Source organism: Mya arenaria, chromosome 11 (genome assembly GCF_026914265.1).
Source record: "Mya arenaria isolate MELC-2E11 chromosome 11, ASM2691426v1".
In the NCBI taxonomy this organism is placed as follows: Eukaryota; Metazoa; Mollusca; class Bivalvia; order Myida; family Myidae; genus Mya; species Mya arenaria.
Genome location: NC_069132.1, coordinates 68,436,104 through 68,464,043, shown reverse-complemented (window position 1 = coordinate 68,464,043; position 27,940 = coordinate 68,436,104). Strand labels below are relative to the sequence as shown.

Genomic DNA, 27,940 nt, shown 5'->3' with positions numbered 1-27,940 from the left:
ATGGACCCTTTAGGTTCAAAGGGACAAGAACGTGAGAGACGAATATATTGTTATACTTGTAATATATAAATAAGTGCCTCACCCTTTTCTCTTCCTTTAAAAAGAAAACGTTTAGAAAAAAAAATCTATATATGCATCTCTGTATATGTAGATCTTAATGTTATTAAAATACCTGATGCATAATTCTCCCACCTCAGATAAGTAGATCCAATAATTTAACCATGCTAGAAATTCTTATCTTGCCCACGGGCGAAGATAAAATGCCCGTATGGAACTCCTTTTTAATGGTTACCACATTGTAATTACCTCCCTTGTTGAAGGCTGTCGTCTGTAGCATAATAGAAACCTTGTCTTGAGGCAATATTTAGAAGGCTAATTAACTATTTCTCGCTTCAAATGTCGCCAGAAAAAAGTTTTCACGCATTTTTCAAGAAATAAAGATCCACTCCGATCAGGACTATTTTAAGACCGATTTGACTATAAACATAATCTGAATCAATGCGCGCATATCCATGACAACCACGAATTATCAAATATCCATTCGCATTATTTTTACTACGCACAAAAGAGTTCTACTTTAGTTTTGGATTATTATTACTAGGTGTACAGCTGGCAGACGTGCAAGCATATGAGGGACTTCCGGTCGGAGTGAACACTCCTTATGTTAGCGTTGACCGAAAACGTAAGTTCTTTTTTATATTAACTATATCTTAATCTGCATTTTTTGTAGAGCAATAAATAAAACATTATTCATAGCAATTGCTGATAGTTTATTCTTGATTTGACATGCAAACTTTCCGTATGCATTACAAAGAGAAACTTAAAATATCATTCCTACCGTTAAAAACTCGTTAGCAATAGAGGATATTTGTTTATTTCAGTGTAAGATCGTATTTTATTTCACGAGTGTCATAGAAAAACATATTTTCACGAGTGGCGAAGCCACGAGTGAAAATGTAGTTTTTTATGATCACGAGTGAAATTAAATACGATCTTACACGGAAATAAACAAATTTTCTGTTTCTTTTATGCTTATTTTCGGAGTTTTATTTGTTTTTTATTTATTTCTGAATTACCCCCTTTTTTGAAAAGGGTGGGCTTTACGCCGCTACCCGTGGGGCGCCCCTCATGCATAATTATAGCTGTCAACTTTTTTACTTTCGGTTTGCTGAGAAATAGTTCTCTGCTATTCATTCTTATAGCTTAATATTCGCTCGTTTTTTATTGCAAAGCTTTATGAACAGTAAAAAAATGAAGTATTATTAGTGCACAAATGTTCCAAAAAATAATGAAAACACTTTTTATTTTAACCAAATTACTACGCCGCTATTTATAGAATGAAAATTTGGAAGGTCAAATGTGTTAGCAAAACAAATGTGGATACTCATTGGATTTTAACCATTCTTCTTAGTTTAAGACTGCATATACGCGTGTTTTTATAGTAAGTTAATAAACAGTCATCTTACTGTCAGAGACCAGTCTGTTTCGCTTTAAAATGTTTGTTTTCCAGAAGAGTAAATGCCACGCTAGTTTGTTGACACATTTTGAGATGTGGGTGGGGTAAAAAATATCGGATCTATCTGTAAATTGTTGTGTGAATTCTCCAGGAAGCTCATTTTACGTACTACAACGGTTAACAGTTCAAAATACATTTGATCGATGCTATAAAATTTTATTTATGTTCGAACAGTTGTTTTTGTCTGTAATTTGTTTGGAATGAAAGCAAATGTTCGAACATTCAGCTTCAAAGATCAGTAAAATGTTTGATAAACGGGATAACCGGTAATAAACGGTAAGTTGTTAATTTCCAATTATATATTTATTTAAATTTATAAAATATTTCTTTATTTTTTTAACCTTTTTTGACATAATTTACTGAAGTCCAGTGTTCTGTTTTGACCAAGGCAAGTACATGTAACAACAAAGGATTTTAAAAGTAGTTCTGAAAATTGATATTTTCACTCCTTATTTTGCAGTGAAAATATCAAATTGATATTTTCACTGTTGTTATTTCACTGTTAAACCCCCATATTTCATCGTAAAGCATGAAAGAAAGACGCGTATTTATCCAAATCGAACGTTTTTTGTTGCAGTATTTCTACTTTCACTTTGGACAACATTTGAATGTTTTTCCAATTACGTCATTAAAATAAGGAAAGTCGATGGTAGCCGTCCAATGAAAACGCTTCGTGTATTTAAGTCATAGCCGAGTGCTCGGTCAAGGTCAAAATTGCAAGAAGGTGGTTCAAAGTGAAAGTAGATTTGGATAAATACGCGAATGATATTTTAAGTTTCTCTTTGTAATGCATACGGAAAGTTTGCATGTCAGTCTGTTTTTAACGTGTTTTAATTTTTTAAATGACATATATTCACTACTTTGGCCAAAGTAAATAATAAAAAAAAATATGAAAAAAAATGTATTACTGTATCCATGCAATGTGACGAGCACCTTTGGTTTAAACTAAGCCGGTCAACGTGTTCGATTCCGTAAAAGTGTTTCATATGTATAGGATCGGAGCGCCTGGTTTCGTAAGCGAACAAAATGCGTTCTTTATGGTTATTTATTAGGAGTTTGACACCGTTCCGGCTAGGAGACAAGTCTCTTACTGTTTGGCCATTGATAAATAAAACAATCGGGAATTTGATCCTAACGTTTTGGGGTTTTGATTCGGTCCCTAGTTTCATTAAACTCGCGCCAGAGGACTGCCTGGATTTCTTTAGGGTAGTCTTATTCGAGCTTACAGTTAATTTATTATTACCATAATCTATCCGAGAGTACAACCATATAAGATTTTGATATGTTGTTATGTGAAGTTTCGGTTTAGATTGAGCTAAGAGACGTATGCATTGTATTTGTTGTTGTTGTTTGTTTTGGGTTGTGTTTTATGTGTGTGTTTTTATTGCGGGCTAGTTCTTTTGGTTTGAGTTTTTCTATTTTACATACCGTAAACATTAATCTATTAACGCACTTTTTCTGTTGTACAGATATTTATTGTATGCTTATTTTGTTTATAAACAGGTGACGATCAGTTGGGAGTCGTTGACAAAGTCGAGCAGAAAGAAGGTATGTCTGCTTTCTTAGAGTTGGGCAAGAGCATTCCGAATGTTTTGGAATGCAATGTTAGAATTATTTGGCTTCAACTTTTCTTGTGAATTTATGGCCTGCACCGACAAAATAGATACAATTGCCCAATAAATACATACACACGTTGCTTACTGCTATATCAATAATGCAATTACCAACACAGTAATATTTCACAAAGGTAGCTGACACCTTCTAGGAGCAAATTCATTTACAACTTGGGTCTAAGTTTGAGAAGTATAATTATGTATTTTAAAAATGTGTTTTGAAAATGAAGCATTTGTTTTATCTTTACTGGTAAACCCATTATTTGGAACATGTTCGGTAACTTAAGCCATCAATGCTATCGTAGAAGCAAGGTTAACAATAAAGAAATAAGATATGCGTTTGAAACTCATGTTCAGGCCCGAGCTGTTGGTAGTAGTTAAAGTAATAGTTTTTGCATCCTTTTACCTTTGTAAATGTGTGCAATGCGACTTAATTGCAACACTTCAATATAAGCGTGGCAACACGCTTGTTATGTAAAGATAAAAAATCTGTCAAACAGTAACCGCCCCTGCACCTAATTGAATAAACCCTAATTGATGGTTATTGATGGTAATATTATGCCTGCTTTAGGTGCGCACATATTTGTAAATTTACCCCATTTACTATAGCTCCATATCATGTAGAGCAGTTCTGAAGTTAATCACTTAAAGAATGAATTGTGGGGTTGATGTCATTATCGGGGTATGAACGAATTGTGGGGTTGATGTCATTATCGGGGTATGAACGAATTGTGGGTTTGATGTCATTATCGGGGTATGAACGCAATTGGGCTCATTACCTATATTTACACCAATAGTTCATTATTTCATTCAACAATTGTTAAAAAAATCATTTAAGAAAACCTTTCAGTAATCCTTTCTTACCCATTATGTAAATAGAACAACCCGACTGTAACCGGAAACATTATTTTTAAATGTCGTCACAATAACGCGGGAAAAGATCAACCACTTGAAATCACTTTTAAAAGTAAAACTGAAACACTTATGGCAACAATACATTTAAAATATAGTAAATCAACAACTTCTAAAATGTGTATTTATACTTTACGGGACCTGTTGACACAATTCAAACAATAACAAGATCAATAGTTTTCATGTATATTGTTATGCGATTAATTGCGATCCGAACATATCCGAATATGTTGCGTTCATCGATTAATAAACGCAATTGCCGAAAGGCAGTTCATTTAAGGAATGGAAGTTGAGGTATCAATATAAATATTTAATTTCATTTAGAGTATTTTGTCGGTCTACACGATTTGAAACAGTTGCCTATTTTAAATAGTTCGCTGTTCTCTCTGCACATGCGAGATAAACTATGATTGACAGCTAAGGGTTAAGAACATCGAGAGAAACACCTGTGATTCAGTTCACATTTAAAATATTTATTTGACAATATTCAAATGAAAAGTTGACATTTGCGTTAGATAGTCTACTTCCATTATTATTTTTATTCTTATATACAAGCAATCAAGCACAATTCAGTACCAAAATGTGCGTTTTTAGGTTGATATTCATTCTTATGCGAAAAGAGATCAGAATAGCGTAATTAAAAAGAGCATTGCATCATTATCAATGACAAATTAACGAGGTCATCCATGTATATGTACTATGCAAACGTACCGAGGTTATTATGATAATCCAAATATCCACAATTTGTTGATTTTTTTAAAGAAAACAAATCTTCTTTCGGTGTTTTCCCTTTTTTGTACAATTATAATTATTGATTTTTATATGCTATGATGAAATATTCACAAACCCGCGACAATTTAACTTAGCACAAAACTCATTTTCTAAGCTATAACCCCGGCGATTTATCTGTCGCACCAAAATACCACTTGACTGCATACAGGGCGGAGCTAGTGAGTCAAATATGTACGAAAAAGAAATTCTTCGAGCTTTTTCGCCCAGCGGCTGCGATGCGCTCGCTCCATTTTCTTTAGGTCGCCAAATTGTATACGTAAAGTTGTCGAAGCAGTTCCACAATGCAAAATAATGATTTGAATTCCCACAAACATTGACAATCTTACCTGTATGTGTGTCCACACCGGCATTCATTTCAAGTAAATTGCTATATAGTTTTCATCTGTTTCATACATTATCCATCTGCAATTTAATATGTATGCAGGACTGTTTCATTAAGAACATTTGTATTCATCTTGGCATTCAGCTTTATATCACCAAACAAGCTCTCTATGTCTCCATTTCATTTTGATTACGGTAACTAACACGGTCAATATTGAACCTGTTGGAGGAGGGTAAAAACTGTCGCGGTAAAAAGCCTGATCTTATTTTGTAACAAACACTTCATTCAAACCATGTTTAGTAATTAGAAATTATTTTGAAACCAGAAAGATCGATCATCATGATATATGTTGTTCCATTTCAGCACTTCCTTGCTCCTTGTGTATTTGAGGAATATCATTATACCTTACTAACTAACTAAGGCAAGTCATGCGTTTTTTCGTTAAGCAGCTTAACCCAGTTATCTAAAATAAATATTTAACAAAGATAACGCCAGTTAGATTTGGTTATATGTAAATATTTATCTGTGATTTGGGGATTGAAAATACATAATTTTATTTCATACATTGCTTATAATACAATTGATTAAAGATGCACTCTTACTCGCAAATAAGATTTATTACATTAAAACAATGGTTTAGACATACCAAAAAGGATTAATACATGTCGAAAACAATGGTTCTTATAAAGGATACCGAGTTTAATTTGAAAGAAAGGTGCAGATAACACAGTATTTCTACTCTATGCGACGATAGTAAATCACTGTGAATCTTTTAGCATTCACCAATCATTTAATAGTTTTGCGTTTTGCAAAATACATGGTTAAAATCTTGCTTTTAGTAATTAAATTTTTCAATAAATACTTTATTTTGTAAGAGGTTTATGGTTTATCAAGCAGAATTTCGGTTTGTTATACATGTGTATGTATTGATTTTAAATAAGAGTGTCACTTTAATGAAAAGCAAATAAATATTGTTTTTTCATGAATGTAAAATCATTAACAACTCGTACATACTGTTGTTGTTGTTGTTTTTGTTATTGTTGTTGTTAATATACTTGATTTTCATTTCAGAAACATTAAGAATCCGGAATATTTGAAATATAGCTGAAAAAACTCGTTTTTCATAAATGGTTATTGACATTAAAATTTAAGAACCTTTCGTTTGTTTCCATGCCTTCAGAAAATAACCTCTTTCATAATCACCTCTCAAATGTTCAGATGTTGATAATGCAGGGACTATGGGCTAAAATATTGCATTAGCAATGTTTTTATAAACAAACGAAATGACAATTTAAGGCACTTTACTAAACTAAAAGCTCGATGAAATAATTCTTCGAGCAAACACTTTATTGTTTAATATTTGGTGTGTTTTTTTCACATTTCCTGTTCATTAATTTTTCGTTTATTGATTCTGGCGAATGCACCAAATAATATTTTCATAGAGTAAATTTCATCCGGTCTGTTTTTCCAAATTTGATGTGTGCGCATGCACAAACTGTTTTAATTGACAGGCAAAGGCGTAGTTTTATTTTAATAAGCGCGCCAAGCTTTCTTTTGCTTGAATGTGCGCGCTCTTTATCTGCATATGCGCAAACATATTAAATGCGTCTTTTAAACGAATTCATTAAGGATTTTTACCCATAAAGTAACTTTTTTCTTAATGTTATTATTTTCCGAAATAGAGAATATCTATGTCTCCGCGGTTAAGTATACATTGAGCAGTCATTCTACATGCTACGTTTTCAATTAACTGAGGGCGATTTTGTTGATACCAGTTTCAGTTTTAGCTTCAGGGGTTCGGCGGTTTGGAAACCTGTTTCAAAAGTAACAAATGCATGGTTTTGTGAACAGTTTAACAAAGTGGAGGTTATTCATGTACCCATTACTTCTTTTTTCAACAGAATGATCAAGCAGACGGTCGTTTGCTTGTTCAACCAAATGGTGTTTCAACACAGGTTTTGGATCACTGTCCGCCATATGGATTTGTTCAAAGTGAACTAGTTTTCGGATTAAACAACCGCCTCCGGAGGGTGTTTCGATGTTTCAATAACCTGTTTCGGATTTCTTAAAACAAACGATAAAACTGTTTGCATTTCATTTGAAGCTGTTACAACAAATACACAGTTCGTAAAACCGATGTTAAACCAAAACTAGTTTATAACCAACAAGAACCGCCCTTTAGGTATATCTGTCCAATGTACAATCAGCATTGTGTTTTTCCCTACCATTGATGTATTCATAATTTTGTGCCTAGTAGCCGGATGCCTAGTAGCAGGCTCAAAAATAGTTTTATTTGAAAGGGTATTGCAATTCAAGAGTCTTCCACAAAGCAATCTCATCCTCCATAGTGACTGGGGCTGAATGATTCATTTGAATCCCTAGTGCTTCATGTGCGCATCGAGACTAGAACGTAATCCAGTTAAAATCGTACCTTCCTTGAAAATAATAGCAAATTAGGGTATACGTATTATGGTGGACAATCTTTCCCATCTTGCCTGCGTATCTCTTTGATGAATCGTTGGCCCCAGTAATCAAGCAAATCGTCGCTTAATTGCCCGTTTCAATGGGTCGAACTTTGGTAATATTCAAATCTTTACCAAAAAAATAATTTGAAAATTAAATGGAGACAGTTTTGATCTGCAGTGTTTCTACACACTTTAATTGTTACACTCGTATTGGTTTTATACAGATGTATGCGTATTAGAAAAACTTCACGTTTAGAAGTTAACAAATATGCCATTATTCATTATTTATTATTGTTAACTTTAAACAAAGTTCTGAACAATCGGCCCAGTATGTTCCAATTTCAGGCACCATTTTTTTTATATCTGCTCGTGTTCTACGACGATTGTGGCAATGATATCGAATCCACAATAATATTATTTTTATATACGTGTTAACCAACCTACTTTCCTTTATTATGAAATTTGTCATGCCCTTGACGAGGGGAAGTAGGTGAGGGCAGATTTTGCGATATATCTAAGGCTTTTGATCGAGTCTGGCATAGAGGCCTAATTCACAAACTGTCCTCTTATGGCATCAGAGAGAATCTACTCAATTGGTTTACATCGTATATTTCCGGCAGGAAACAAAGAGTCGTTGTCTCAAATTCTACATAATCTTGGTCAGACGTGCTTGCGGGAATGCCTCAAGGCTCTATTCTCGGTCCTCTTCTTTTTCTCATTTATATAAACGACATCGTTGATGATATTGAAGATAACGTTCGTTTATTTGCAGATGATACTAGCCTGTACATTGTGGTCGAAAAAACTCAAGTTTCAGCTGCTTTAATCAATGCTGATCTTCAGAAACTATCCATTTGGTCAACTAAATGGCTTGTCACTTTCAATCCTTCCAAAACAGAATCAATTATTTTCTCGAGGAAACGTGATAGAGGGATTCAACCTCCCTTGTTTATGCACAATACTCCAATTCAAAGTGTTCGTTCTCACAAACATCTTGGTCTCTGCCTTTCTGATGATGTTAAATGAAAAGATCATATCACTTCGGTTCTCGACAAAACTTGGAAGAGATTGGGTATCATGCATTCCCTTAAATTCATGCTTTCTCGTAACTGCCTTGAAAAAAATGTAAATACGCTTTATTAGACCCCTTTTGGAGTATGGGGACGTTGTCTTGGACAACTGTAGTGCTAACTTACAGAGTGAACTCGAGGCAATTCAGACCGAAGCAGCGAGGATAGTTACCGGTGCCACTAAATTGTGTAATATACAGGGTCTTATGGCTGATTTGAAGTGGTACACCCTTGCAATTAGAAGGAAAAAACATAGGCTTGTTCTTTTTTATAAGACGAGTACAGGTATGACACCCGAATATCTATCGTCATTGATTCCCGCCCAGTCTCTGGTCAGATATCCACTTAGAAACTCCGAAAATGTTCCACTACCAGTTTGTCGCACCCAGTCATATGCGTCATTATTCCGTCCTGCTACAGTCCGAGATTAAAACTCCCTTCCAATAACAACAAGACACTCGGAAACAGTCCACTCTCTTAAAAACAAACTTCAAACACACTCCACAAAATCATCTTTACTTTACAATGTCGGTTCGCGCCGCAACCAAATCATGCATTGTCGTCTTAAACTTGGGTGTAGTTCGCTTAACCATGATCTTCACAGAAATAATATCATTGACTCCCCTTCATGTACATGCACCGCAATTGAAGTTGCGTCCCATTTCCGCATGATATGCCCTTTATACTCCACCCAGTGACAGCGATGTTTCAATGACCTTTCTTGTGCACCAACTATTCATAATTTACTTTTCGGTGACGATCGTCTAACTTTTGAACAAAACAATGATATATTTCTGTGTGTGCAGAGGTTTATATCAAGTTCAAAGAGATTTGATGCTTGATCGGGTCTGTTTGGATAGTGTTCGGTGTCGGGGGCAGTGTGTCATGCATGAGATGATAGACCTACCATATAGCTACATGTTTTAGAAATGATAACAGTTTGTAAGCAAATATACCACATATCTTTTTTTTAAGCATCTTGATCGGATATGAATATTATATATTTATTGAACTAAATAACTATTAGGAACGGAATTTACATAAGTTTTAAGTAACTTGTTTTCCAATCCTTATTATTTGTATTGTTGTTAACTACCTTGAACACCTACTATTTAAATTTGAAATAAATACTGTTTAAACTAACCAACCTATCTCAGCTCCATTACTCTAAACTACGATTTGCAGAAAATAAATGAATGTGCCAAAATTTTGATGGCTGGTGACTTTCAATATATCTAAAACTGAAATCCTTCAAAAGCAAACACAACACACAGGGGACAATGTGAAAGAATAAGCGGCATTCATATTTTCATATATAAACATGAATCCTGCAGCAAAATAGCATTTACCAATATGAAATATCCGACTTTAATGCGATGTCTGAATTAACCTCACCCCCATACCTGGTTTGTCCCATTGATCACCCAATCGTCATGAAAGTCAGAACATCTCTCAGCATGATATTTTAGGACCAGTGTCACTATGGGTCATCACGGGTTAAAAACCGATTCGGACCAATGTGAATTATATTCAACAGCATTAACATTTTTCTCTATAAAGATACATTCATCATGTTTTTTCAATATTTAATATTCCCACAAATGTGTTGTCCGCATCAACCAATGTCCCTTATTATTTAACTATTGGTCCTTACGCTGCTAAACATGACCATAGATGGTTGTGTATTTTCCTGTATCCAGTTAGATAGAACAAGGGTTCGAGAGGGTGAGACCTTCGTTTGTAATGATTTCATCACATAAAAAAGTGGAACGCCTTGGTTATAGTTCAATTGTTTATTGTAAATGCACAGTTCATGTAGTCAAAAACGGAAATATATGCATTTGACTCCACCTGAAAAGTAAAAGAAAAACATTCGGTTTGAAAAAAATCAAAATTGGAAATAAAAAAATCAGTGTAAAAAATATTTATATGTTACTGCCTTAAAAGTAAACTTTTGTTTCGTCAAGTAGTTGTATTCTTTCTTGATTTTTAATATAAGGATTCACACTGCATTTTAACTTCAATGTGTACAGTTGAACAATTTGCATGTCTATATTGCCTAGCAGCTAGGACAAGATCCATGCCCTCCGTCATTATATGCAAAACAAGGTGCATTCGTCAAGTTTATGTTTAAACTTTTGGCTACTGAGCTTGTTTCTGTAGTTATTCACATTAGTATTATCTGAACACTAAAACGCTCTTTATTTTCTATCTAATAAGTGTGGTTTGGGCAGTTTCATAAGATAACTTGATATTTTTCCTGTTTCCACTCAATTTTCAATAATTAGTTATTATAGTTCCATTGTTGTTGGTCCGAATTGAAATTAGCATCAGTAAAAAAAAACTTGTCTACGAGATCTTGTTAATTTTACGGCCTAGTGTTCAATAAGACAAACCACGATCAAGCACGTTCTAAGTCATGTTCTCATACCAGGAAACAAAACAGGATTTGAAATTAACACAAACACGAATGTTCAATAAAATGAAATATAATAGATCTTACATGTTTAGCAAATGCCTTGTGTTAGTGTATGGTTGCAGAAAGAGAATTCTGGCATTCTCGTGTTGCATGCCAATATTTTGTTAAATCTGTCTTCATGCACAGGATCGTAGGCAAAGTCGATCATGAAGTTGCACATCTCATCATCTATACCGTGACTGGAAAGAGCAAGGCAGACTATTACTACTACTACTACTACTACTACTACTACTACTACTACTACTACTATTACTACTACTACTACTACTACTACTACTACTACTACTACTACTACTACTACTACTACTACTACTACTACTACTACTACTACTACTACTACTACTACTACTACTACTACTACTACTACTACATAGTTTATGTTGTTGTTTTTTTGTATGAAACCCTGTTACACAAGTGAACACAAATTGTTATTGCGTTTGGTATGAGACCCAGACAGACAAGTGGACAAAAATAATTTATGTGTTTTGTATGAAACCCAGATAGACAAATCAAGTCAAGCAAAGATTAATAAATTAACGTGATGCCTAAATAGCCATAATCCGATGGCAAATCTACTTAATTATATTTTGTTAGTTTTTCGCATAAATATTTATAAACATGAATACCACGGCTGTTTTATATTTTCTTTTAAAAATATGAAATACAAAAGATGTACTACATACAAATTGCAAATATATAATCATGTAATAATAATGTAATTTATGTTTTATTTACTGGTATAAAGAACAAAAACAACTTTTACAAAATATTAACATTAAAAAAGAGAAATGATTTTGCATATTGAATGAACAAAAAGAAGTGAACAATTAAGCATACAGTTATAGTTTCTTTAAATATAACAAATAATAACAATGAGTTTTAGTTATTTTTCCAGAAAATGTGCGTCCCGCTGACTTATCAAAATAGTAGAAAATCCACGTACCCGAATTTGATGTCTACGTCTTTCTTGTTGATATAAAGGCATCTAGCAGCCTGTAGGAAATGATATGTTTATAATCACAAAGTCTATGTATTATCGTTTAAAGGCGCAGTTACTTTATTAAATTAAAAGAGTTTGGTTCAGAAATAAAAGGGCAAAGTTTAACCCCTAAACATTTTAACGACTACCCGTTTTAGGGGCATAATTGAACTGCCTACCAAGCACGAAACGAGAGACAAAAACATCACGGAATTCAAATGAAACGAAAGACAAAGAACATCTAGAAATCCAAACGAAATGAGAAACAAAAACATCACAAAATTCAAACGACACGAGAGATAAAATATCATGGTATTCAAATGAAACGAGAGATTGTAGGGACAAAAATATCTACGATTCCCTTACCAACACATCTCCTTCTTTGATTTCAATTGATCCACCAGGAATGTTGTACCGCCTCTGGAAGAGACCCAAATATACTAATACCATCCAAGAATTACAACATTTATATAATGTTCAATTGCAAAAACATTTCTAAGCAATTTAGCATGAATTTTGTTTAAAAAAAAAATGCAAATAAACATTTCTAAAACAACATTGTGAATTCAGCATTACTAATGGGTTGTTAAATTCCAATAAACAATAATAATTGAAGCTATCGCGCCAGGCAATGAGACGACCAAATTCTTAGTTAAAATTAGGGAAGAAGATGGACGTCCCGTCTGTTCAGAATGTTCAGTAAAATTGAATAGGACTATATCACTTTCAATTTAATTATACGCTATGATTTTGTGTGCTTTTCTAGAAATTCATGAGATGTGGTGTACTGTATTCGTGTAAACCATGTTTCATTTCTTTTCTAAAACGTTTCGACAATGCTGATATTTTTTTAATTGATAGGTAATGTACCATTATATGACTCTTAGGCAGACGACACATTTGATATCAAATCGAAAGTCAGGTTCTTGTCATGTCAACATATTTTAAGTTAATTTCAAACAACCTTTGCCCTGCCAATGCTGAGGTGACTTCCCAGAAGGATCCAACGCCCATCTCGGATTAAAAATCCCTCGACCATGACTCCTGAAAATCAAATACGCTTGAAGGTTTCAATTGAAAATATATAAGTATTTAAGTGTTTATGGAGTATGCGAATGTTGTTTTGTGGTGTCGTGTGTATTGTTCGGTGAGAGTCTTTTCGGTTTGCTTTGATCCTTGAACCTACATGCTATTTTTTGGACTGCTGATGTTGTCCATGTAGTTTCAGTTGTATAAGTTATCTTAGTCTGGGGCCCATTGTTAGATAAGAATGTAGTTAATTAAAAAAATTATGATGTATTGTGGAAATTAAGATTGAAAAGTATCGATCTTCAATAAGCATAATTAATCTGCAACATAAACTTTATAACATACAAAGTATAACAAACATGATTAATGGTTGCTTACTGGCTTTTATGGTTAATTGTTTCGAAGTTTTTTGTTTCAATGGTCATAGTCAATTTATCTAGACTGCATTTATGCGCTTGACTACTAGGGTTGACCCCTTTTTGGCTTGATTTAGCAGTCTACACGACCATTCCCCTCTATCAGAATTATTTATAAATGACTTTGTTTATCCTTGTGGTTTCCCTTATTTTATGAAGTTGTGTATAAATGTGTTTTTATCAGCTTGTAACGGTCACGTGCATATACTGATTTATATGTTGCAGAGTCAAATCATTCTACATTAAAAATATTCATCATTTGTTATATTGCATTTATCTTTAATATACTAGTAATTATTCAAATAACACAAATGTCCTTACCATAGTGGTGTGTATGAATGACGTAGCTGTATGCCGAAACACTTGGGCCTCGCCATGGACACGCGACGTCGGAAAAGAAGCCTGTTTTAACATTAAAAAATATGAGAGTTGTAGACTTAAGGATGAGACAATGTACGATTGTAAGTATCCATATGTTTGAGAGGGAGATATATGTATACCAATACACGAGCAGGATATTAAACGAAAACATGGTTTACCAATTCCAATGAGTTTAAATTGCAGATCAGATATATTTCAAATGGTGTTCAAATTTTAAGCATATTCAAAGCACACATACACAAAAACTCCTCCCAAAGTTTTATTACTACTTGAATTTGAGCAGCAGAGAATGAAGATAACCCATTGTATGATGTATGGCTTCTGATTGAATCAAACACTCTCCAAATATATATATAAAAAATAAATATAACTTCTGAAGAAAATATATATGTCATATGTTTTGCATAAAACTATTTACCATGCTCCGAGTGCGCTGGGATGTAACCAACATTTGCAAGAAGAAACATTTGATAGTGCTTCTTTGGCCTGTAATCGAATAATAAAGGAATTAAAAAAACTTAGGCAAGAAGGCAATCATTCAAATACATCGTTTAATCGTGATTACAGTTTGAAGACTATAATACTAGAAGTAAAGATAAAGTTTATTGTTTTTAGTATTTCCTTGAAATACATAAGTGTATGACGTGAAAATTCTCCATTACTTGTAAAATTATTTGGCAATTATGTATAGTCTCTTACGGCGTTTTGTTCCATACGACAGTAACATTCGCTGCTGATTTCGTTGGATCTAAGAAATAAAATATTACAGTATTAAGAAAAGATTAGAATAATATGCAATTTCAATATGGAAAATGTAACTAAAAAAGAAGATATTTGTCAATATGGGTGTAAGGTCATAATAGCATTGCCTTTTACCACGATTGGAAAAAATTGCATGTGATCCACAGAAATATGTAGATAAGGTAGGGTTGTATATATCCTTAATTTTATTACAAAAAGGTACTTCCCTTTGAATAAAATTAGATTCTCTTTTTGTGAAGTGCATTGATACGATTTCAAGGAAAATTTATGTTACGAGGCTTATAGTCATTCAGTAAAAATATATAACACTCGTTTCGTTACGGTTAAGTGCTATTTTACAGTGAGATGGAAAGCTAAAAAAGTTCCGAATCACGTTGAAAATATTTTTGGGGGGCAATATTTATGTTATTTGGTATGTACAAATGTATTATAACTATCATGGATTCATGTCGAATGACTCGAAACCTGCATGGTCAGAGAGAACAGAATCAATGAATGAAAAAGGGAAATAACGCTTTAATAATCAGGTAAGGTTTATGTAAGAATACTGTTATCAAAACGTCTACTCTTAACTGGCTTAAGCATTGTTATGCAAATAAAAAAAACTTTGAACAAGAACATTTGCATCAGTTTTATCGGCAAATCCACCCTGTGTTTTTCCACCATTTAGGGATTTGACTAAAATTGAGAAATCCAATTTTGCCTAGAAATGAACGACAATGGTTTAAAAATAGACTGTGGTGATAAAGATTGTAATGCATGTTTCTTTAAGAATACACGAACGCTTCCATACAAAAACGTTTATCTCCATTTGTTTAGCGAAATGATTTTTTTTTTTTTTTTTTTTTTTTTTTTTTTTTTTTTTTTTCAAAACGGAAATTGGAATTTCGTTTTTTACATTTTGGAAAATATAAGTGATAGCATTGTGAATGCGGCCGAAAATTGAGCAGAAAAAAATACAATTTGCAAATTAATATTAGATCAAAGTACTTCTCATTTCATTGAAGAAAGAATTAATTTATCAAGTTATCGCACTAATATAAGTTCCACTCTTTCAACCGTATGGATGAAATAATTTGTCCTTTACCGTGGTCTTGTCGTAGTAAAACGAATCTGCTTTATCATAGATTTTGACATATATCTAATTATATTTACCTTCTACAGGTCCCCGAAAGTGAACTTCAAATACCACGTATTTTAGAGAAGACTTCTGCCCTACTTTAAAGCCGACATCTGAAATGTTACACACAAGTTACAAAACTCCACTTTGTTTTTCAGTAAATGTGTTTCAAATTAAAGTATTAAAAAATCTTTCAATTTCAGTGCAAGTGTCTAAATACAAAAACAAAACTCATTTTAGAACATATCTAAAGCCTTTTCTAATTTTTGGTTCAGACATCCATCCTTTTAATAAAATATAAAATTCAATGATATGTGTCAAAATTAAGATTTTTTAAAAATACCCTTTGGCAGCTCGAACACCCCATTGTTTGCAGTCAAGTCGTCCCAACCTCCCACGGTCACCGATCCGCCTTTACATAACTTCCCCGTCAGATTCGTGCACGTCCTGTCAACGGCTTAGTTTATGAATTTAGCCATATACTTTAGCCAAAGAATACATTGTAATCAAAGAGTGAATGTTCGGATTCACAAAACACCTCCAAAACATGAAATGCAAAACAACGTCAATATATCAACCCTGAATTACCGAAAACAATTCCGCAACGTAGTTCCGCAGCGTTTTAAATACATCTCGTCGAATGCGGAAATTGAAACACCATTTTTAACTTTATTTGACCAAATCTTCGTCATAAAGGTTAGTAAAATAACAACACTATGATAAGACATCACAATGTTCATTTTCTTGTTGTCGTTTACGATTTACATTGCCCTAACTGGACTTTAACAAGAGCATTGTATTATCTGGTTCCTAGGCTTGTCTCCTGAGGGTTTCTTCCAATTATAGACATTATCATAAATCATAATACTTTTCAATGGAGCGAATTGCAAAATTGAATATAGGACACAGAGATAATACACATGTTCGATAGCATCAACATCTACAAGTATTCTTAGCGTCAAACGAGGACCATGCCAGAGAAGAGGGGTTTCATTCCTATTATTGCATAAAGAAACTGGAACATGTTTATGTCTGGGTACCTTTAATAAGGGATACCGATACACATTCTTTGTGAATTTTGTGAATGCATGGTGACCCCATTTTGTTTTGGTGAAAAATGAATGTGTTTGCCTCTAAACATTGTCTTCGTACTATACAAATGGACATGCCTTTGTAGTTTCCGAACGATCACTCGTCAAGATCGTATTTGAAGTGTGTTTTTTCTAAAATAATGTATCAGTTGCAAACATACATTGAAACTCGAAGCAACGGATTGCTTAAAAACGCATTTCATCCAATGTCGGTTTTAATTGAAAAATATTATTTTCTGCGAATGAGTGAAACGAATTAGAAGAAAATTATTTTCCCTTGTAATGGAATAACCGCCAGGTGGCGTTTTATTTGCACGAGTGGTTCATAGGCACGAGTATTTCGTGTGTATATGAATGAAAAAGCATTCAGCGCTGGGAAGCCGGTACGCTCACAACGATACAATTGATTGTAAAATTATACAAGCAAATGTTTGAGTTGAAAGTTTTCTGTTATTTTTATTATTATTTCTGCAATTTCATCATTTGAATGATCTTTTTGTTCTCACTTGTATACATAGCGTTGTAAGTGACAATTGTATATTTTGATATAGTACGTGAAATGAATCATATAAATGATATGCATTTTATCCCTAATTGTTAAGGAGCTTATGGGTGATGAGGCCCAGCATCTAGTGGTACGAGACAAATCCTGTAAATCTGGGTGACAAACGAGCAGAGGTTTCGGAATATTCCCCAGAAGGAGGGGTTTTATCTCAGTTTTTCCTCGGCCAGTCGACCACGTCTGTTTTTGTCAGGCATGTTGTTAATAAGACTTACTTTGCTCATGTTGCAAGTTCATGCTGTATGTGTTAATCGGTTTCCCAAATCGCTTCACTGAGACTTCCAAATAATACCATTGCAAAGTATTGATTTTGTTGTTTTCTATAGGATAGGAGGTTATAGAATGGTATTAAGGGAAACAAACATTCTAATGCCAACGTCTGTTGTAACAACACATAACACTATCACAAAAAGAAATAACAACTACAGCTTTACTCAACTACCCATTAAATATATCAGTACACATGTTTTGACATATTTCTACAAAATGAAATGCAAGATAAAAAAATAAAGTGATAATACTTTACCAAACAGGTTTTTGTGGCAGCACTTCATTGCAAAACCCAATGCCCGCATGATGGACCACAGCCCTGTCTGCATAGGTCTCTACTTTGTCTTAATAAAATACCAATAGACTAGTTAGATTTTAATGAATATCATAATATAGAACTTTGTAGCATAGGCACCATTATTTTTCAAATAGTATTGGTAACATGAAAGAGATGCAGTTTTTTTCAAACTGGTAACATTTATGCTAGTACATATTTATAAAAAAATAACAATGGGAAGTAAGAATCATTAATATCTAATTTATTCTTTTTCAATTGTTAAGGGATTTTTATAAACACGATTAATTGGAAATTCTTACGAAAATATCCTTCGTCAAACTCCAGTTTCTTGGCAAAGCAGATATATTCGTCTTTCTAATAAGTTTAAATAAAATTCGTGTAGTTCTTTTTCAAACTCGATGGCATTACTGAAAACATGGTCATATTACATAAGATATTCTTAGTATTTCCATGAATGTAATATATACGCTACAGTTTCCTTTTTGTTCTTCTTTCATAATAGAAACACCACAGCAAAAGTTGGTATCTAAATTTATTATTATGAAGGAACTGCTAATGCACGTTCTTAAAACCCCGCGCACAACAAAATTGGATGGCTTACACCTTGCAAACTGTTGACTTTTTAGATATCCGATAACAGAAATATGAACTTTATATTCCTTATGATCAAATAATATTTTAGTAACAGTTGAAGGGGTTTTATGCGCAAAATTAATATACAAATAGTTTACCTTTACTACTATAACACACTTGTTGAGCCTATAAAGATTGCAGAATATGTCATTTCACGTCAGATTACAGTTAAAAGAGGGCAAATAAGCACACTGAGCTATCAGAGAACTAGATTATTTTGGTTGGAATTTCTTCAGCCGGGTTTCAACCTAATACAAACCCTATGCACCACATGCAAAAGTTTTTCGTATGGTGGCAGATAACTGCTGTAAGATAGCTTGTTAACGTTCGCGAATTGTTTCGTGTTAACCACTTAATTTTCGCGATAATTATCCAGCTAACTATTTAATATTCGTGTTACATTTTTTGGTAAGATCAATATCATCAGACTAAAAACAGGCTTGAAAGTGCCCAGAACTGCCACCTATTACCCTTTTTTAGCTATACAACACTAACAAGTTATGGTTTGCCAATTCCACTTTTCTAACTGGTTAACATAAAAATATTCGTGTTAAACAGCCGTGTATATTCACATTGGTATATCGTCCGTGAAAGTGCTCTCTCGAGATAAACGTTTTAAGTTCGGAAATGGCGAAATGTCAGTTTAATATTAAACAGAAAACACTTACCAGCTTCGGTTGAACCGGTGGCATTTTAATTATCATGGTAGTCTCATCCTCATTTGCAAGTGCGCTGGCAGCATAGAATAGGAAAATAACAAGACGTGTGAACATTTCGAAGGTATTGCCAAAATGTCAGCCGTACCTGATTTTGTTTTGTTTGCAGTAGTACGGCAATCCCTCCATAACATGATAAAATCGCAAACACTGTTTAAATTGGTTTAATAAAAATGGAAACTGATAAAGAATGTATGTCGCCAGGTCCACGCTGAAAGCTACGTAATTTGCATACAATCGGTACATGATTTGAGTATTTGTTAAAATAAAATGCGAGGGCTGTTCTTAAAGTTCGTGGGTAGCTTTTGTAATTCAAATAATTAAAAACGAATGTATATAAATGTTCAGTATACATTTCAAAGAACCACTCATTAAGGGTATTTAAAAACAGCAACATAATTTTGGACACAAGTATAAAGAGGTGGAATAATGGTGGCTTCACAACAGATTCGGAATTTATCAATAATAATTAGTAAGTTAGGGGATTGTGGTTAGTTCAGGTTGTATAATTTAAAAAACAATCTAAAAAAAAAAATCGTATTCACTTATTTGAAATAAGGTACAATATAATCGAAACAGAGGTGAGATAAATAAAAAAATATATTTCACTTATGGTTAGATTAATTTAAAGTAAATTACTAAGATTTTAATAAAATTGCTGTTTCTCTTTAGTTATCCGGGTTTTTACAATTTAGAACTTCACTTAAATTTAGGATATTAGGCCTTCAGTAAAAATGACAATGTATGTATTTTTCCTGGTAGGATTAAAAAGTGGACAGATAGGTAAATAGTCACCAATATCGTTTGGATAACAGAACATACACGTTCAATTGGCATGTGGTACAGCAGTGTTTCTCCATCTACCGACTTCGACAAGAAATGTATGGTTGCTAGCACGGAAATACAAAAATGTAAAACGTAAAGATTTGGGTAAGATATTAAGGTACTCGTCAAATTTTACATTGGACTTAGAAAGAGAATAATTTTACCCTTAGATGAAATATTAAATTGTTCCAAACAAGTTTGCTGAAATTGGTCTACAAGATTAGATTTCAGAATTTTACTGACATGTTTTGCAGGTACTCTTGTTTGGTTGAGCCAAACGTTGAATCAAGTATTGACATGATGTAATTGTCCCAAACTGAAATAAACTTATTTTTGAGTCATGGAATGAAACGAGTTTACTCCAGCGACTTATCATTCTGGTCTTAAATATAATGTTAAGAGGGTATCTACCGAGTTCCGAGTAGAGCATGTAACATGGAGTAATTTTTCTAGCATATGTCATCCGACGCAAAAAAAAACAAATACAATGAAGTTGCTCCAAGAGATCAAGATTTTCAAAGCTCCACTCCATCAGAAAGCATCAGTTTTATGTCCTACGGCAAGTCTAGGTTAATAATTCTTAGAAATACAGCATGCATTGCTTTGTAAGCATGGCTAATTAAATATTTACGGCAATACAAAAAAGTTATCCGTGGACGAAAAATATACAACTAGATATTTGTATTCCTTAACTATCTATATTACTTGGGTATCAATGCTAATGTTAAATTTCTTCAGATTTCTGGCACCGAAAACAACTAGTTTAGTCTTTGAGAGGTTAATAATGAGCAAGATGTTTGCCATGGAATATAATATATAATGTGGTTATATTTTAAAAAATTACCATTTCCAAGAAAATATTCGAATAAGCAAATATTTTCTCCATTTTTAAGTATAATGACATATTAAAGATGTTTCTCTTTCTGGCTAAAACATATAAAATAACTGACCTTTCAAGTGACACTTCTTCAAAATCATTACATACACATGTATAACAAACATTATTTGAAGTGATAAACCTCTAACTACTTACTAAATATTGCATTTATGGAAAATATAAATTACTGATAACAAGATTGTAACTGTGAATTTAACAGCTGAAGACGCAAAAATAGTAAATGATTGGTGAATGCTAAAAGATTAACCGCGATCTACTATCGTGTCATAAGGTAGAAAGTGAATCTTTAAACTTTAAATATTTGAAATAACTCGCGATGACTGTCTGTATGGCTTTGAACGGATCTGTATAAAGTGAAAATATAAAACTCTGATAAAAAAAATGTGTAGGAGAAATAAAGGCAGTATATATGCGAGTATGTGTGGATGCTTAAAATTCTCACAGGACGGATCCAAATACATAAAAAAAAAAATTCTCATATTTGAAATTATTGCTAAATATGTGTTCACAAATGAAACTGTTTCTGTCCGCGAAATGTAAGAACAACCCTCGTAAGTTGTACAAATTTATATTCCAACAATTGTTCATCACGTTTATATTGCGTGCTAAGATTGTGATTAAAATTCGAATTAGCACAAAAACAGGATTGGCAATGTTGCAAGTCTGCATTTTGAAGAACAAAATGGACCTAGTCACATGTGACGAGCGCAAAATAAAATCCAAAAACGTCGTGTTTATACAAATCAGGAAAACAAACACACTAATTATTTGATTGGTTGATGTTAGTAGCAAGCCCTTAATTTCAGTGCATAAAAACTCACAAGATAAGCATTGGTATATATTTGACAGGACTGCAAACGTCCTGTATTCATTGGCAAAAAGGAAAATAGGTAGGAACTGAAACTATTTTCATTTATTCTTTAACTCGCTACTTTTAACATCATAGATTAAAACAAATTGAACTATATATCAATGGTTGTATAAATAACGATTATGTTCTTAAATGTTTTTAATTGAAAATATTCAATGTCCTATAGAATGAAAATCTATATAATTATGATAAATAATATTGTAGTACAGAACAATTTCCGTTTTTCGTTTAATTGTATATGAAATTTTGAATGTACTCAAACAGTGCCGCTCTTTAATGTTTGTAGGCAGTAATTGTAATACATGTATCATGTTATAAAATTTATATTTAAGATTTTAACTAGCATGTTGGGCAGAGCAATCCTAGCAGTTTTTGTTCTGGGTGAGAATTTCTTTTACCGTTTGGTTAACAACTCGATATTGTGTTAGTCAAATTTCGATTTTTAACTGTTAAAATTAGCATTTTTCAAACTACGTACTTTTTGGCAATATTCTATTAATAAACACAAAGTGGTATTGGTGATGTATAAGAATATTTTTATTGTCTTTTTTAAGATGCCGTACTTGCCGCCCCGTTAAAAGATGGGAACACTGGTAATTCGTGATAATTTTGTATTCGTCGTTTTTTTCCTAAGGATTTATCTCATTAAAGGTACTCTCTCATGGCTTTTAAATGCATTTTTTTACGAAATAAAGTGTGGCAAATCATAAGGTGTGTTAAAACTAAAATACCAAAAGCTGGAATCCTTCAGCAAATGTTGATATTTGCTCAAATATCTTCTTTACAGGCCACAATTTCAATAAGCGCTAATAGTGATAATAATAACTTTTTACAGCTTTGTTGTTTGATGTTATCAATGTATTGTTAAGAGGTCAAATATCTGCTATTATTGTGTCAAGTGCCGGTGGCCTTGTGGTTTACGCGTCCTCTCTATTTTTTTCTTGACTTTACCGGCGTGGGTTCGCACCCAACTAAACCAGAATACTGTTTATACTAGAATTGTTTTTTTCCACAATTTCGATATCATAGAGTAAAAAAAAAAATAAGTGTTTTTCAGATGCATTACCGGAAAAACTAATTTTGGTCCATAAACATGAGCGAGCACCTTTAAGGGTCTTCCACAGCGCAAACGAGTGGGGCGAGGGCCAAAAGTTGTAGTGTTTCAAAAAAAAAAGAGAATACATTCTACCCTAAGATGAAATATTAAATTGTTCCAATCAAGTTTGCTGAAATTGGTCTTTAGATTAGATTTCAGAATTTTACTGACATGTTTTGCAGGTACTCTTGTTTGGTTGAGCCAAACGTTGAATCAAGTATTGACATGAAACAATTCGCAAACGTTAACATGTTATCCTTCGGCAGTTTATGTCTCCATATGTCTATAATTTGTCCGTATTTATGTTACTTGTCGACTGTACAAAAATTCAATATCGTCCATCTACTATTCTGAATACATTGATTTAAAATACACCGTGAAAGAGAGGTGCTGGTTGCATGATATAACAAAGGCAAATACTTTGTTTCACAGAAATAGCAGGTACAATTAATTTACCATGTAAAATGTACGTCACTTTTGACGTCAAACAATGACAATTACCAACATACAACTTTATTTATTATTCACAGCAAACGTTCGACAAACTGGCGATTTGGTGGCTGAAGAAGTTCCACAGCTGGCTTTAGGAGAGCAGGTACAAAACGAACGGGACATTTTGTATAACAGTAAGTCGTGCGAACGTTTTTTGGTCAACTTATATTGAAATACATACAAACAAGGTGTATGTTTTCGAATTGCTTAGGAACAAAGGTACTGGCTCAGAAACAATAGTATTCATTTTGATATTTGAAGCTCCGTAGGAAGAATTTATTTTCTTGCACATCGGACATGTTCTAAACAGCGTTTTCTCCACCAATTTCTTCCACAATTTGATCATTTTTGGTATGCAAGAAAAATTCCGGGCCAGAAACTCTACATTTTAAATCCTTAATCTGAGACACCTTTCGGAACGAGACCTTGAATGGTGGAGTGAAAATACATACGTGTTACTACGTTATAAGCATTCACTGTATGTAAAGATTGAGCCAAAAGTGCGTTACACTCATTTATGAAGCGTTAACGTGCAAGCAATGGAAAACTATTTGTACAACTCAAACGTAAATATACATACGATGAAGTTATTCTTTTTGAAATCTGATTCAATGCGTCTGTTGGACTTTCGTATTTCACGTATTTCCCATGCATATGTAACGGTCCGCTTGTAGGTGGCGGATGTGCGTTCATAGTGTAACGGTCCGCTGTAGGCGGCGGATGTGCGTTCATAATAACATTTCGTTATAAACGGAAGTACGTTCATAACGGATGTTAACTTGGTTGGTAATATGCAAATTAGCAAAGCTCTGTGGGAATAGAGAATTTAGTGTATATAGAGATCAGCGGACGATCATGCTTTTCTCTGAAGGGATCTTTTGGTGTTTGTTGACGTAGCACGTTACACATAAATTTTGTGGACACATGATTAAAAATAATTGGTCCTAAGGGAAAACATTGAGAATAGTACTCTGGATGAGCAGCAAAATGAATCACTGATGATGTACACGAAGTTGCAGAAGGTTCACTTCAATGTTGTTGTGTTTTTGTTTTTTCAGCTCCAGACTATGTAGTTGGACTCTTTTATCCAGGTGTGTTGTCTTTTTATTTATACTGTCCTTAATTAAGAACGTAGAACAACTTTAATAAGTATAGTATGAAATGATAAACAGATACATAATGTTAAAACTCTCGTATGCTATTTGTTAATTCAGTGTGAATACATCAACCTTGATTGGAGTGACCAGTTTGGTGTTAAATGTTTCGCTATCTATTTTTAGTGCAAGACATACATTGTTTTCTACTTGCAAATCATTTGCATAAATAGCAACTGCTGAAAGAACCATGAGCAGCAACATAATCGGATATTTAACAAAGATGAACGTATGTTAGTCTAAGACACCTTTTTACTATAGTTTGACTTTAAGATGAACTAAGTATAAATACAATTGTAATCAAATTGAATTTATATCCTTTTACACAGATCGTGTCACTCTCGATCCTTTGGACCCCAGTGGTATGTCAACCAAGAACGTCACTGATTAATTTTCATTAGACAAAAGTAAGACAGAAATCGCTTACAATTTTCGGCGCTTTGTAAAAATATAGGGAAATTATGTATGTATCTTTATATTCAAATAATTTAAATGGCAAAAATGAAATTAAGGACTCTAGTTTGCGTAAAGATTAACAAGCTAGCCCAGTTGTTAACGCACCAATGTTCTAAACCGACGGTAAACAGTTCGAGACCCACGCCAGGCTCATCTTTTGTAAAGCTCGAATGGTACTTACCAATTGTACTTTATGAGATATTACAAGTATTGTTCCAATGCAGATACACTGAAAAGTTAATTCTAAAGTTGTTTGTGAAAATATGCATATAAAAGCTGGTTATTTTAATAACACTGTGCTTATGAACATCGAAATCTACACCTCTCCTCAAAAATGAATAACTTGAATACTCTTTAACATGTAACATAATCCTTTATCACCACCGTTTTTTATTGGAATGATTTCAGGTTTTCCAGGTGGTTCCTTTCCCTATGGCATAATGGTTCCAGATGGGCAGTTACTTGGAAAACGTAATGTTTTTGGTTGCATAATATTGCTACAAAAGAAACTAATACTGTTTATTGTGCAGGTAGTTTAAGTGACACTCTTTTTAAATCAATACATACACATGTATAACAAACATAAATTTAAGTAATAAATCTTTTACTACTTACTAAATCATGCATTTGTGGAAAATATTAATTTCTGATAACAAGATTGTAACCGTGTATTTAATAGCTGAAAACGCACAAATATTAAATGACTGGTGAGTACTTAAAGACTACCAGTGATCAACTATCGTCTGATAAGGTAGAAATGCTGTTTTTTTTCACCTTTTATTAAAATTAAACACGGTGTCCTTCATAAGAACCATTGTTTTCGATATTATTCATCCTTTTCGGTAAATTAAAACAATTGTATTAATTATGCTTCATCTTATTTGGGAGTAATAGTGCATCTTTAAGCGGGACATCATCATATATGTTATGCTCATATTGTAATACATAGCGTAACGTCGTAAAGCGTGTATTGGGGATCTGATTTTAATGAGATTGACTGAGAGTAGGATTTGTTATGGGTCCCAGTACAAGACTACTGACCAAAGTTCAGAACGCAGTTTTTCATATCAACATTTGAAAATTGAAGTTCTATGGCTAAAAGCGTTACTAACGCTTTAAAAAAATGATATGTTGGTAGTTTTCTAAACAATTGAGATCTGTTCTATTGTGAGTTATCTTATGTATTACTGTATTGAAGGCATTGATGCCAAAATTATCTTATTCTGTGACAAAAGCTTAAAAAAATGTCAAACCTGTCAATCCGTGAAAGTGCAGCTTTAACAAACAGAAAGTGGGCAATGTTATATTAATATTGTTCTGCTATATTAATTATTCTATGTCTGACCATTGCATAATTTCCCTGCTAATTTCAATAAAACAAAAATGAAACGGACCAACATAACATACATATTGTTTATTTGGCTTTTTATGTTATCACATTCATAGCCATATAACAAAACAAACATATTATCATGCAGAGAAAAGGCGATGTCAACAAAGATTCCTTAATTCTTAATACTTTCTCTAAGTCTATGACATTTTATATCACCTACCCAATGAAAACATGGCAATAAACAGTGAAGAGCCATGTATCACAAGCATGTTCAATTAACAACCAGGTAGCCACACCACAATGCTTGACACAGAAGAAGAAGCTGTCCCTTCCCTGACAGATAAAGGTATTAAGTTTGGTTTCAAACACTATAGGAAAAGCTCTTTTATGATGCTATTGAAATATCTTAAACATTGTTTCGATATATAGGTATAAAATAACAATACAATAGTTTTTTTTAAAGAAGTTTAAACTTGATCGAGGAATGTCTAAACCTGTTTCATTTAATTCATCAAATGTTTAAAATGTATATACTTTTAATATTGGATATATTCAAAGAGTAAAAACATTGAACTACAATTTTCAGAATCTGGTGCCACAGAGTAATGTCTGGACATAACATTAGTATAAGGTAGTATAAACCGTTGTGTTGTTATATATCTAATGATACCTTCTGTTGACCCCTCCCGAGCTTGAAATCCGGAATGCATTTTATAACTGGAATATATCGAGATACCTTGATGTCAGAGATATCTAGGGTTTTCTTCACCATGATATTTAGTTTTCAATAGAAATAAAAAAAAGTTTGGAATCAAAAGTATGTGTACAAACAATATGTGCATTGTTTCTAACCTTGAAAAATGTTTGATTCCTGATATTCTTATTGGTCCGCTAAGTACCAAATCACTGTTGGTTTTTTTTGTGTCACAAGGAAATTTCTTATTTTAAAACTGTTTTTCTTTCTTTTGCGTTCATATAAAGAATAGAAATGAAACTTGTCTCCTATGTGTAATATGCTGATTTTAACTAAGTTTGTATGTTTATTTTTTCAGAAACACCAAGAGGTCAAAACAACAACAAAGTTCTTAGTAAAAAAATAATAATAATTATTTTCGTATGCAAAAATTTGATTTATTGCGTGAAAATAAATTACTGTGTTAGTTTCTATATCTTATCGTGAGTTAACTTCCTAGATACGCATAAGCAATGACGTAACCAACTTTGCCTGGAACTCTGGGAAGAAGTTGTGTCGTAACTTCCGCTTCCTTTTTACGGAATCATTTAACGAGACGTGGCCTACTGAAATTCCCTTTTACGGAAAAACCTTTTCAAAATCTGATAGTATCACCCATAGGTTTGGTACCCAAAAAGGAGCCAAATCAATTTAGA

At 33.1% G+C, this 27,940-nt stretch overlaps 1 protein-coding gene across 1 annotated transcript; it reads left to right on the top strand.

Moving 5' to 3' along the window:
* Nucleotides 1-27,157, top strand: LOC128208723 (uncharacterized). The gene is made up of 9 exons (XM_052912272.1): nt 1-31; nt 602-682; nt 3,020-3,064; nt 23,647-23,742; nt 24,667-24,699; nt 25,092-25,124; nt 25,627-25,689; nt 26,838-26,897; nt 27,138-27,157. Exons 1-9 carry the CDS (start codon nt 1-3, stop codon nt 27,155-27,157), a joined length of 462 nt encoding a protein of 153 aa, XP_052768232.1.
* Nucleotides 27,158-27,940: the final 783 nt, after the last annotated feature.